This window comes from Carcharhinus amblyrhynchos, chromosome 5, assembly GCF_965287045.1.
Source record: "Carcharhinus amblyrhynchos chromosome 5, sCarAmb.v2.hapA, whole genome shotgun sequence".
In the NCBI taxonomy this organism is placed as follows: Eukaryota; Metazoa; Chordata; class Chondrichthyes; order Carcharhiniformes; family Carcharhinidae; genus Carcharhinus; species Carcharhinus amblyrhynchos.
In genome coordinates this window covers 40,557,363-40,570,512 of record NC_137328.1, presented here as the reverse complement: position 1 = coordinate 40,570,512, position 13,150 = coordinate 40,557,363, and the positions used below count along the sequence as shown (strand labels likewise).

At 38.5% G+C, this 13,150-nt stretch overlaps 1 protein-coding gene across 3 annotated transcripts in view; it reads left to right on the top strand.

Moving 5' to 3' along the window:
- The window catches only part of elavl2 (ELAV like neuron-specific RNA binding protein 2), a 76,572-nt gene that overhangs the window by 19,058 nt on the left and 44,364 nt on the right, over positions 1 to 13,150 (top strand). For all 3 annotated transcript variants that reach the window (XM_080188690.1, XM_080188688.1, XM_080188691.1), the window contains one exon: positions 3,906 to 4,161. In XM_080188690.1, the coding sequence (XP_080044816.1) occupies positions 3,906 to 4,161 (256 nt within the window). The remainder of the gene's footprint in view (positions 1 to 3,905; positions 4,162 to 13,150) is intronic.

The following is a 13,150-nucleotide window of genomic DNA, read 5'->3' as shown; positions in this document are numbered from 1 at the left end:
CTGTGGGACTTTTCTTTAAATTCAGTAGTGACTTAAGATATATTTTCTTTTATTGAGGCCATACCAAAAACCTACTATGCATCTTGTTGTCATAGGTACTGTAGTCTTGCAAAAATGTAATTGGTTCAGAAACATTTATGGTTCTTTTGGAACAGTATGAGACTTTATCTATTTTAAAAAAGCTCTATGTAAAGTGAAGCCAATGCAACTATTTTTGGTATGGTCTGATTAGAGCTTGTATAATAACAGTGGTTTGCTGAAAGTGGATTTGTTGTATTATGTCTGCTGTAGTAGTGGTGCACATGTTTAACTGCTGTTAACCTTTTAGATTGAGTTGCAAATAGCATTTGAGTGAAATTTTTATCTTGCGTTTAAAATCATTTACCACACCCCCATATTTACAACACTGAATCAGGGTATGTGGCGATTCAAATGTAAATTTCCTTAAGTGAAATGTAGTGATCATTTTAAAAAATTGGAGAAAGTGGCCTGTTGGATAGAAAGCTATTTCTGCTGTAGAGTGCATAGGTTAATGCAGCCGTTCACTGGAATTCTGGCCTAATGCTATTTCTGCCACCTACAAACCAAAATAGATTTATAACCTGTCATTACAAATGTCTTTGTGCTTAATCATTACAGTAAATGTCTAGGTTGTTACCCCGTTCTTGCAAGTGCTCTGCATTCGTTTTTACAGCCGCCTTGGTTTTTATGTTCTTGTAATTCTAAGAGAGCAAAGTTTCTGAATATAGCTAGTGGCGTTTTGTTTTTCCACTTTCCTTGGATAACAAGCTTCAAGCTGGAAGTGAGTTTATACAGATTTTCTGTTCTGTACAATATGGGAATACTAGTTCAACAGAATTTGATCATTTAAAACACAACATATGCATCTACTGTGTCTGGCATACTGTATTGAACTTAGCATTTGTGTAATGCCTAAATTGAATAAACTGATGTACTTTGAATTGAAATTCTTAACTTTATTACACAATTGAAAATCTTACTCTGCTGCTTTCCCCTAATCTCAGCCTTGTACCTTGACCATTTCTAAATTAATCAGGCCTAAACTGCTTGGGGACATTAGCTTCATTCTGAGCTCAACACACTGTCACTGCCAAATATCCATTCTTTTGCTTTGGTTTCGAAGGGTCTTAATAGAACGTCTTAAAGTTGCTAATAGTTTTGTTCAGGTACTGATGCATTTTTTTTCTTGGTAACCTTTTGTATTCCCCTATTGTGTTCCAAATTCCAGTGCAATACACCTCATTTATTCTCAGTGGGTTGAATAAAATGGAGGGGTGGAGGACAGTATGGTGTGTACCTATATTGAAATGCACAATTTTTTGTTTATGAATGATAAGTGAATTTTTTTAAAGACATTTTTCTGCTGTAGCATTCATCAGAGAAGGCAAATAATTCTGTTTTTGCAATTGCACGATTGCAAATGCTTGCTGTCATTGTGTGCAGAACTCATCTTCTGCAAGTACTGATGACGGGTCTTATCCCTGTATCTTAAAATATTGAAGAAGGAGTTGATGCGAAGCTTTCACCTGGGTGAACACACCTTTTGAATCGTAAACAAACTCTGTGGAGAGATTTGACCAAATTCCCTTATCTGTACTAAATGTGAATTATTCAGTAGCTTTCAAGCTGCATTTTGTCTTGTGATAGGACGGTATATTTAAGGATTGCTGTTCAAACGAAACTAAATTTTTAAAACTTTTTTAGGCTTTGGGAAGGTGGGCGGAGGTGTGAAAGGGGGGGGGGGGAAAAAGATTTTACCAGACCAAGTAAGAGAATGTTGTACACTAGTCAGTGAAGAACTATTAGCATTCTGTCATGCAGTAAATAAGGTGGATGAAGATTTCATCTAAATGATGCCAAAATGAATTCTTATGTATGCAAACATGTTGACGTATTAGACATTTTCTAATACTTGATGTATTTATTTTTAATAATAACCAGTTAATTTTTTGAGCTAGTTCAGAATGCAAATTACCAGCAGCAAATGCTACATTTCTAATTTAGCTTGATGTCTGTGGGACTAACCTTTTTTGATTTTTAAAATGGATGCTGCAAGTGATGTATTTGATCAAGTCCTAGTTTTACCTGGTTTGAGATGTTTTATTAACCCCTATTTATAGCTGGGGTTTGTCATCAAAATACTATTTATAGGCTACAGTAAAACAACACAGCAATGTTTCACCACCAGATGGCATTGGTCTAGTAGCTGTGAATGTGCACGACTATTCATGCATAGTTCCAGCAATCCTGCAGTATAGTTGAAGCATGAGTGATGTCAAGCTAACTTATTTTAATGAACTACGAATTTGAAGCTTAACTGATTTTGTAAAACTACTAATTCTTGTCAGTACTGGTTACAGAATGTTGAAGATTATGGCTATTCAAAATAGAGTTGGTAGATCCTAAAAATATCAAGTTCAAGTTGCAAAAAAAAAATTAAAATAAAATCCATGGAAGGCTATTTGTGATATTGTGCGATATTACAGATTCACAGCATTCTTTCATGGAGTTGTAACTTAATTTCAAATCTTTGCATTCTTCCAGCTGTGCATTGACTTGTTACTTTTCAGCATTTGGGGTTTAAAAATTGAAGTAATTTTTAGAATATTGAAATTCTGCATTGATTAACAGGCTGTTGCTACTTGGGTCATAAATACATTCTTAAAAGATAAGACTGATTCACAGGGAAACTATAGATATACCATATCTGTGGCAATGTCATGTAGCTGTTATCCAACATTTCAGTTTCTCAAATATCATGGGAATAAGATTCTTTTTAAGTAGCTGATCAGAACTCAATTTGGCTGCAATCCTTAACAAAGTCTATTGATCTTGGCCTTAAATTTCAATTGACCTAAGATTATCATCGTAGTCCCAGTACCAAGTGCACTACTTGAAGGGCGATTTTTGTTTTTAAATAACTACATTGCAGTAGATAGCCTGGGATGTACCTTGCTATGGATTTCTCCCCAGAGGTATTGGTTTGTCTATCTTTGAATCCTTCAGTAATGTAAATACTTTGATTCCAGTGTTCTAAACTCAAACCACACGCCCTCAACTTAACTCCGATTCCCCAAAATCATTGAACTTATGCTATTGGATTTGCATCCTCCAAGGCCAGTAATCATTTCCCTGTGATGTTGAGAACTAAACGTTCTTCAAATATGGTCTAGTCCAGGCTCTAAGAGTGAAACTACCTCCCCATTTATTCTAGTCCCCTTGATGAAAGGCAAATACTGCATTAGCTTTTTGTTAATCTTTTGTACCTGGCCTTTATTTTGTGTAACTGAACATCATATTCTGCTGCACCACAGTTTATTGTTTCTCACTATAGTTAAAATTAATCTTCCTTTTGAAATAAGATCACGCACACCACATTTTAGCCCATTCTCTTAATTTGCTTATGTTCCTTTTGTAATTCCCTGCTCTCATCTGCATAACTTACTGTTCTTCCCAACTTGGTTATCTTGAATATTGAACTCGCAACAGTGGGAAAAACTAAGGCCTCAAATATCAACACACAATACTACTACTCCATATTCTGTATGTACTCTTCATCCCTACTGAACACGCTTCTGAAGCATATCAGTTGGCCTGTGCGTGGTGATTGAATATAGTTATAGGCTTTAAAAGCTGGATACAAATGCTGGATTTGTGACCAGTGTTGAGTGAAAACAAATATTTTAAATTTATCTTTGTGATTAGCATTTCATATACGTTAACTAAGTCAAAGCACAAGCAGGCTTAAATTCTAGTGTTTTTTTTTCAAATTTTAAATGTTTTCCATTTCTGAAAGATAACTTAACCAAGGTCTTGGGGCTATGTTGAATGAGTTGTTCAAATGAGTTCAAAAAGGTAATGCTGCCTTATCTATCTTTATATAGCAGGTAATTGCTGCCATGGAAACACAACTGTCCAATGGTCCGACCTGTAATAACACCACAAATGGCCCTTCAAATACCAACACTGGCACAAACAACTGTTCATCACCTGTTGACAGTAACACCATGCCAGAGGACAGCAAAACCAACTTAATAGTCAACTACTTGCCTCAAAACATGACACAAGAGGAGCTCAAAAGCCTGTTTGGCAGCATTGGTGAAATAGAATCCTGCAAACTAGTACGGGACAAAATAACAGGTATCTTGGCATTTTAGTTGTATGTTCTGTTTGCTTCAGTGTTATAGTTTTTAAATGGCTACGTTTGCAGAATTTCTAGTACAGATAGTTGTTGACAACATTGACCCAGATACTTTAGATGCATATTTGTGTGAAGCTCTTGACATTATTTGACTATCAGTTCTAAGTTGTTCCGTTTGAATATTCGTTCACTTGTGCTGCTATTTTTAATTTTCCTTCAAGCTAATATTGAAGGAATTTATAACTAAGATCGCTTACAAAACTAATTTTATATGAAGATAAAATGGTTTACAGTTTAAAAAAAATTAGAATTGTGAAATGATAGGCACAGGAGGCAGGCAGACACTATCTGGTTAATTCCTTTCATTGGCTCTTTTTCTGCAGCCCTGAATTGACTTTTTTTTTTTGAAAGTTGAGACATCTTTGTTCTTTTGCTAATTAATTCTATCTTCTGATTACCAACCTGCCTATTCACTATTAAACCCTTCATAAATCTGAGCATCTCTTAGAATCAAGATGATCAAGAGAGATTTAAGGGACAGAACCTCAGTCTCTAGTCTCTGTATGCATACTGCATATCTCTCGTATCCCTGGCACCATTCTAGTAAATCCATGCACGCTTTCCAAGGCCTTTAACATCCCTGGGGAGTCCAGAATTGGACTCTGAGGATAGCAAATGTTGTCCCCTTGTTCAAGAAGGGCAGTAGAGACCATCCTGGGAATTATAGACAGGTGAGCCTTACTTCTGTTGTGGGCAAAGTTTTGGGAAGAATTATAAGAGACAGGATTTATAATCATCTAGAGAGAAATAAATTAATTAGGGATAGTCGACACGGTTTTGTGAAGGGTAGGTCGTGCCTCACCCTTATCAAGTTCTTTGAGAAGGTGACCAAAGAGGTGGATAATGGTAAAGCAGTTGACGTGGTGTATATGGATTTTAACAAAACATTTTGATAAGGTTCCCCATGGCAGGCTACTGCAGAAAATACAGATGCATGAGATTGAGGGTGATTTTAGCAGTTTGGATCAGGAATTGGCTAGCTGATAAAAGACAGGGTGGTTGATGGGAAATATACAACCTGGAGTTCAGTTACTAGTGGTATACTGCAGGAATCTGTTTTGGGGCCACTGCTGTTTGTCATTTTTATAAATGACCTAGATGTAGAAGGATCGGTTAGTAAATTTGCGGACAACACTAAAGTCGGAGGAGTTGTAGACAGTGAGGATGGATGTTAGTTTGCAGAGGGACATAGATAAGCTGCAGAGCTGGGCTGAAAGGTGGCAAATGGAGTTTAATGCAGAAAAGTGTGAGATGATTCACTTTGGAAAGAGTAACAGGATTACAGAATATAGGGCTAATGGAAGGACTCTTGGTAGTGTCGACGAGCTGAGAAATCTGTACATGTGCATAGATCCCTGAAAGTTGGCACCCAGGTTGTTAAAGCATACAGTGTGTTAGCTTTCATTGGTAGAGGGATTGAATTTCAGAGCCGTGAGATCATGTTGCAACTGTACAAAACTCTGGTGTGGCCGCACTTGGAGTATCGCGTACAGCTCTGGTCGCCGCATTACCAGAAAGATGTGGAAGCATTGGAAAGGGTGCAGAGGAGGTTTACTAGGATGTTGCCAGGTGTGATGGCGAGGTCTTGAGGAAATGCTGAGGGACTTGAGGTTGTTTTTGTTAGAAGGTGGTTGAGGTGACCTGATTGAGGCATACAAGATGATCAAAGGATTAGATGGGGTGGACAGTGGGAGCCTTTCACCTCGGATGATGATGGCTAACACGAGGGGACATAACTTTAAATTGAGGGGTGATAATTATAGGACGGATGTCAGAGGTAGGTTCTTTACTCAGGGTAGTAAGGGCTTGGAATGCCCTGCCTGCAGCAGTTGTGGACTCGTCAACTTTAAGGGCATTCAAATAGTCATTGGTTAGACATATGGATAATATTGGAATAGTTTAGGTTAGAGGGTCATTAGATTCGTTCCACTGGTTGGCGCAACGTCGAGGGCTGAAGAGTCTGTACTGCGCTGTGATGTTCTATGTTCTAATGAAGTTTAGCATAATGTCCTTTTTTTTTGTAGGCCTTTATTTATCTTAGCAAGTCAGAATTATTTTTTAATAGCCATCTCAACTCATCCTCTGAAATACATCACTTCACACTTCAGTTAAATTGCATCTGAAATTTTTGTTTGTCCTTGTTTGAAGTTTTGTTTTGACTCTGTCAACTGCATTGTGAGCCTTCAGTACCTTTTTTGAGCCTAAATCCAGTACATGCCCTTATTCACCTTTCTCATGTCTTGGGTTATTGCATACTCTCATTGTTCTGATGGCTTTGGCTTTATTTCATGGTTTGGAAGATTTCCAGTGCGTGATTCATATTTTGCATTTTCTAGTCTGGAACAGTGCATGCAGGGAATTATCTCCGTTAACTACTCATAAGTATTAACATTCTCCACCACCATTCTTTTTCCCCACCTCTCCCTATATCACTGATCTGTCTCGTGAACTTATTGTCACCAATTCTGATGGTTCATGCTATCTTTTTAAACATTAAGATCTTGGTTGACTAGTTTTCTGAATCTTGTTTTGTAATTGCACTTGCTAACTTGCTATTTGTTCTCGAATACAACACAAGTACAGGTGACCTCTTTTTCATAAGAGAAATGCTGTTTAATATGAATTCTTCTAGTCCAATTGAAGCCTGACCACATCTATACTGATAGGGATGTAGAATGCAGAAGGTGGTGACCGTTCAGCCTTAGTATGTTTAATTTTTAACCTAGTTTCAAATAGCCATAGACCTTGATCAAAATCCTACATCGTACTGGTCTGAGAGCACAGTGACTGCTCCAGATTCTGGTGCTTTGCTTCAAGTGGATCATGTGTTCCTGGGGATTTACTTTGCATTACTCTTTTCTTAATTTTCTGTAAGATTTTAAATATTTCATTAGAGAATTTATTTAGGTTTTCCTCATTTGAGTGATAGACCCATCTTTTAAACACTGGACTTGTCTGATCCTAGAGGAGAGCTTGTGTACAGAATGCATTGAATCATGTGCAGCACAAATGGGCTATTGAATCTGACCTGTCCCTTGGCTAAAAGGGAATGTGGGACAAGATGACAGTTTGTCGGGCACTATTTGTTCAAATGGACTGATGCTTAGATTTTTCCCAGAAGTTGTGTAAAAGGAAACCAGAAGCTGTTGCCCTGGGACATGAAGCAAGTATCTGAACCTAGATATCCAGCTCCTAATGCTACTTGCACAGTGCAGGGATTCATAAAAATTGGTTTCATTTGGATTGGTTTGTCCATAAACTATTTCTGAATTTTAATTTCACGTGAGTGCCAGGAATGTTTTTGGTATGCAAAGATGCCTTGAACTCTGCAGTGCAGCATGTTCAAATCATGTGGTTGATTTGAACAATTGTACTGATTTTTGAGCAAATGTGAGATGGGTAGATGAATTGATTTTAATGTGCTAAACTGTGAAAAGATTGGGCAGTTTTCCCCCAAAGCAATCTGCATAAGCTGCACTTTCTTGAATGTAAAGCAGACTAAAATTGTTCTGGCACAAGCCACAAATTCCATTAGTGTGAACTGAGTTATGGTATTTAGCTGGTTAGGTTTGCTGCAATAATAAAACTGCGTAATGTCTGGTGCCTAAAACTAGCTGTGAACTTCATTTTAAATGTGTATAACTTGTATAATGAAACACAATTTAATTGATCTTTCTGCAAATCAAATTTCCCAGGTTTGTCAATTATTTTTTTGTATTAGCGGTCTAGTGGCATAACTACTAAATGCTCTGAAGGAAAGTGCACTCCCAACTTCATGGATGAGGAATGGTTCCTCCTGATTCCTTGTAGTTATGATCACTATAAATGCATGATCATGCTCTTCCTTTATTCCTTGCCATTTTGGATATACAATGCTGTTAATTGTGAAAAGAGAAGCTAGGATATGTAAGGAGTAATGAAATCTGAGGTCCTGGGAAGTGGTTGTGATGGTGTACTCTGCATGGTTAGCACCATAAACAGGGATTTTTTTTTCTATTTTTCCAAAAGGAAAAACAAACTTTGCATACGCAGAGCTGCTGAGTAGTGAAATGAGCAAAATGGCAGTTGGTTTAGTTTGGCATGGTAGCAGTGGTTAGCACTGCTGCTTCACAGCTCCATGGACCTGGGTTTGATCCCAGCTTGGGTCACTGTCTGTCTGCATGGAGTTTGCATGTTCTCCTTGTGTCTGTGTGGGTTTTCTCCAGATACTCACGTTTCCTCCCACAGTCCAAAGATGTGTGGGTTAGGTAGATTGGCCATGCTAAAACTGCCCATTTAGTATCCTGGGATGTGTAGGTTAGAGGGATTAACAGGTAAAATATGTAGGGATGTGGGGGTAGGGCCTGGGTGGGACCATGGTCAGTGCAGACCCGATGGGCCAAGTGGCCTGTTTCTGCACTGTAGGGATTCTATGATTTAAAGTCTGGCTCAGTTTAGACTGCTGGAATCACAAATGGGAAGTGGTTGTCTGAGGTTTGGGTTTGAACTAAATTTTTGAAATCGGCAGTGCACTTAGTTGGCTACTTTGGAGCATAGGGCAACGTAGCAAGTTGTATAACACCTTTTGTCCACTGAAATATCTGCACTTCACAACTATTTACTTTTTGAAGTGCAATTACTAAAGAAGTTCAGCTAAACTGCAGTGCAAACTGCCTCACAAATAACTAATGGCATTATGCTGCATACTGACTTAAGGGGAAACTGCTCACAAAGCAAGAGAACTATCTTATTGTACTCTTCCGTCACTCAGGCAGGAGACGGTGCCCTAATTTAACACAGGAAAGTTTTGATAGTGGATTATATTGTGTTTCTAAAGTGTCAGGTTACATGGCATTACTGCTTCATTCCATTTCCTGGAAAACACAAATATTCCTAAAATTAAAATGTTTTGAGATTGAGTGCGAGATCTAAATATTCTTGCATCCAACAGCAGTGCTTGAATTTGTAGCTGTCATTTGGCTGTCAATTCAGCCATGCTGTGCAAGTTCAAGCAACAAGGTGGTGAAATTTAACTTGATTTTCGGTACCTACTTTTAAAGTGAAAAATTCATGTTGGGTGAAAAAACATTTGGATCAGTTTCTGCAACTTGGAAGAGCTGTTAACTGCAGACCTTGTTTCTTCTTTGGATAGAAGACTGGGTGCTGATTTTTGAAACTATGTTGCCACAAAAAGTTGTAGCCTCATGAAGTGGTAGAGAATCTCTCAACATCTACATCATTAGTATACATAAAACCTGTGTTTTATGACATTTTGGGCTTTATCTCTTGTCTCTAATTTCTTTTAAACATTGGAATGCCATAAGCTCAGTATGAGAATTTTTAGTTTCACTTTTGTGCTGATGTTATTCAAGTCTGACTACATGATTTGAAATTTAGTTTTAAATGACCTGTAACAGATTTTCTCTCATCATTTGGAAAAAGGATCCTCTGAATTGGATAACTGAATGCCCCTTGTAGTGTAATTGGAGCATCTTGCCAGACATGCTTGCCAGGCCTTTTCAGTGTTCAAAAGTTGTTTTTGAGTTAACTGAATAGGTCTCCCCTTAAAGGGTGGATATGGAATTTGAAGTATTGTGTATCAAGTAATGTCTTCCCTCCCTAACAGCACTCTTGAGTTTACCTACACCACAGACTGCAGCGGTTCATGAGGTAGCTCTCTACCACCACTGCCAAGAGTAATTATGGATGGACAATAGGTAGTGGCTGAGCTAAAGATGCCCACATCCCATGAATGCTACTCAATGTTGGTAAAACCTGATAATTTGAAGTGCTGAGCTCTCTGTTGGATGGGATTCTTGGATATGGAAACTGATCCCCTTCAGCAAGGCACACTTTTAAATTTTGGCTGTTTTCAGCTACAAGTGCTGGTGAGATATCTTGGCATCGTAGTCCTTGGGTGGGTTTGCTTTACATCACGTGAGCAAAAATAATGTTCAGTATAAACGGGTGCTGGCCTTGACGTTAAATACTTGTGTAGCCAGTAACAAGATTCTTTTTGGTGATCTGCCTTGGATGACCAAATGATTGAAGGTCCATCATGAAGTGTTAATTTCCAAGTACTTGGTTTACAAATACTTGAATTGTTATTGTGTGTGTCTGAAAACTGCCATTTTGTCTTCAAGGTCTGCAGTCCATTTGAGAAAAATGTTTGTAAGCAGTTGCCTTCTTTTAGAAATTGAGACCACCCTAACCAAGTAAAAATTTCTCCTTTTTTCGTTATGCTGTTTACCTAATCCATTGTCTAAACAGAAGTATTGTTACAATCTCCATCCTCATTTGAGCTTCAGTTAACAGCAAAAGAATGATTTGTCAAGGTTCCATGTTTTTAAAACTTCAGTGAGACACCCTCCCACGTTGGCAGCCTAAGAGGCCTTTTCTCTCTGACTGCACAGAATTGCTTTCTGTGATGTTCACTGTTCTGTAATGAACAAAGAATTTAAAAATTACAGCATAGGGACAGGTCCTTTGGCCCTTCAAGCCTGCATTGACCATGCTGCCTGCCTGAACTAAAAATTCCCCACACTCCTGGGGACCATAATCCCTCAATTCTCATGCTATTTGTGTACTGGTCAAGACATCCCTTTAAAAGCCACTATTGTAGCTGCTTCCACTATCTCCCCTAGCAGCACATTCCAGGTACCCACTACCCTCTGATGATTTGGGGGGGGGGGGGCGAGAACCTTGATCCTCGCACCTTAAATCTATGCCCTCTAGTAATTGACTCTTATGCCATGGGGAAAAAGCTTCTGTCCTTGCCCCTCATCTTAGACTTTTTTCAGGTTGCCCCTCAACCTCTATCGTTCCAATGAGAGCAAACCAAATCTCATCGATCTCTTCCCCCATAGCTAATTACCTCCATGCCAGGCAACATCCTGGTAGATCTTTTCTGTATCCTTCAAAGCCTCCACATCCTTCTGGTAGTCTGACAACCAGCATTGAACACTATATTCCAAGTGTGGCCTACCTAAGGTTCTATATAGCTATAACATGAGTGAAGCCAGTAATGCATATCTGTGGCTTTCTATGCCCCCTGTTCCCCATAGCATTGTGAAACATAACATAACCATGTATCTAGAAATGCTAATTAACTATCCTTGATTCCAATTTCCTTTGGTTTAAAACGCATTACCTTCAACGTCACTGGGACTTGTGGCGACTTGGTCTCTAGGTTTGCAACAAGTACACTGCTTTGATTTGATTTTCCTCAATGTCAGGCTGACCAGTCTATAATTCCATTTCCTCTTTGTCCCTTTTTTAAGTTGCGAGGTTAGCTACCCTCCAATCTGTAGGAACTGTTCAAATCTATAGAATTTTTGAAGATGACCACAATGTGCCTAATATTTCAAGGGTCACTTAAATACTCGGGTAGATGATCAAGCCCCGGGGGATTTTTCAGCCTTCGATCCCATCAGTTTCCCCAATGCCATTTCTCTAGAAATACTGATTTCCTCAGTTCCTCTGCCTCACCTTAAACCCCCTAATCCTGAATATTTCTAATATTGTTTGTGCTCTCCTTTTGTAAAAACAACTCTAACTTGATCAGTGATCTTACATCACTGATTTGATTTATTATCACATGTATTAGCACGCAGTGAAAAGTATTGTTTCTTGCGCACTATACAGACAAAACATATCATTCAGAGAAGGAAACGAGTGAGTGCAGAATGTACTATTAGTTATGGTTGGGGTGTAGAGAAAGAACTTGATGCAAGATAGCTACTATTGTCTAAGTGTAAATCCCTTCCACTTTTTCTCAATAAAACAAGCTTCCCTTTGACCTCTTGCAGACTGTAGAACAGATAACATGACACCCTTTATTTACCTCAAATTAAAGCTGTACTTCAACTAGCCACCTAAGCAATTTTTCAATATCAAAAAAGTCTCCATTTCAGTCACTGACTTGAGTCTTCTCCATCTGAATCTAAATATTCCTTTTTGCTACTCCAAGCACTGATTCTATCTATTCTGCCTCATCTCTCCCAAAACCTAAATATTTCAGGTACTGCAAAATACTGAAAAAAAACAGGTCAAGGAGCATTTGTGGGGTGAGTTGATGCTTCAGGTTAGTTACCTTTTTCATTAGAACTGAAGAAAGATAGGAATAGTCAGTGTTTTGGAAGGAGGCCAGGAAGATAGTGGAAGGCAGTGGAGATTAGCTTTACACCATTAAAGTGGTAAAGGGCATAATAACAGAATCACAGGATTGTTTCAACATGGGAGGTGATTCACCCATTTTTGTCTGCACTGTTTCTCCAAATGAGCAATTTACTTTGCCATTCTCTTGCTGCCTCCCTGTAACCTTGCAGAATCTGTCTTTTTCAGATAAGTTTATTTCCTTTTGCATGCTTTGATAGAACCAGGTTCTGCCATGAAGTGCAGGGCATTCCAGACATGACCACTCATGACATGAAGTGGGGTTTCCTTGTTTTCATCAGTGATTTTTAAACCCATGCTTGCTCTCTTTCACTATCAAGAACAGTTTTTTTTTCCTATCTTCTGTGTCCAGACCCCTTGTGATTTTGAACATGGCTACAGTCCCAACTTCTCTAATCTACCATCATAACTTTTATGTCCAAATGAGGCATGAATAGCTACATAAAAGCCATCATGAAAGGATAAATAAACTAAACAGACCAACTCAAATAAAAATGTATCATACCTATCGCCAGTCTGTTTCATGTATTCCCTAATGTAGAGGAGACCACGTTGCGAACGGGGAATACAGTATATGAAATTGTAAAGTGTAATTTCCACTGGAAAGTGGAGCTTAGGACAGTTACTGCATCTCCTGCTGCTGAATGGAAAGGTACCCAAGGAATGATATGTTGGGAGTGATTAATGGCTTGGATATAGAACTAAATGATCCCTCTGTTCATAATGCTGAAAGAGGAGGGGAAAGGTGTTTGGTCACATTGCACTAGGGGAAAT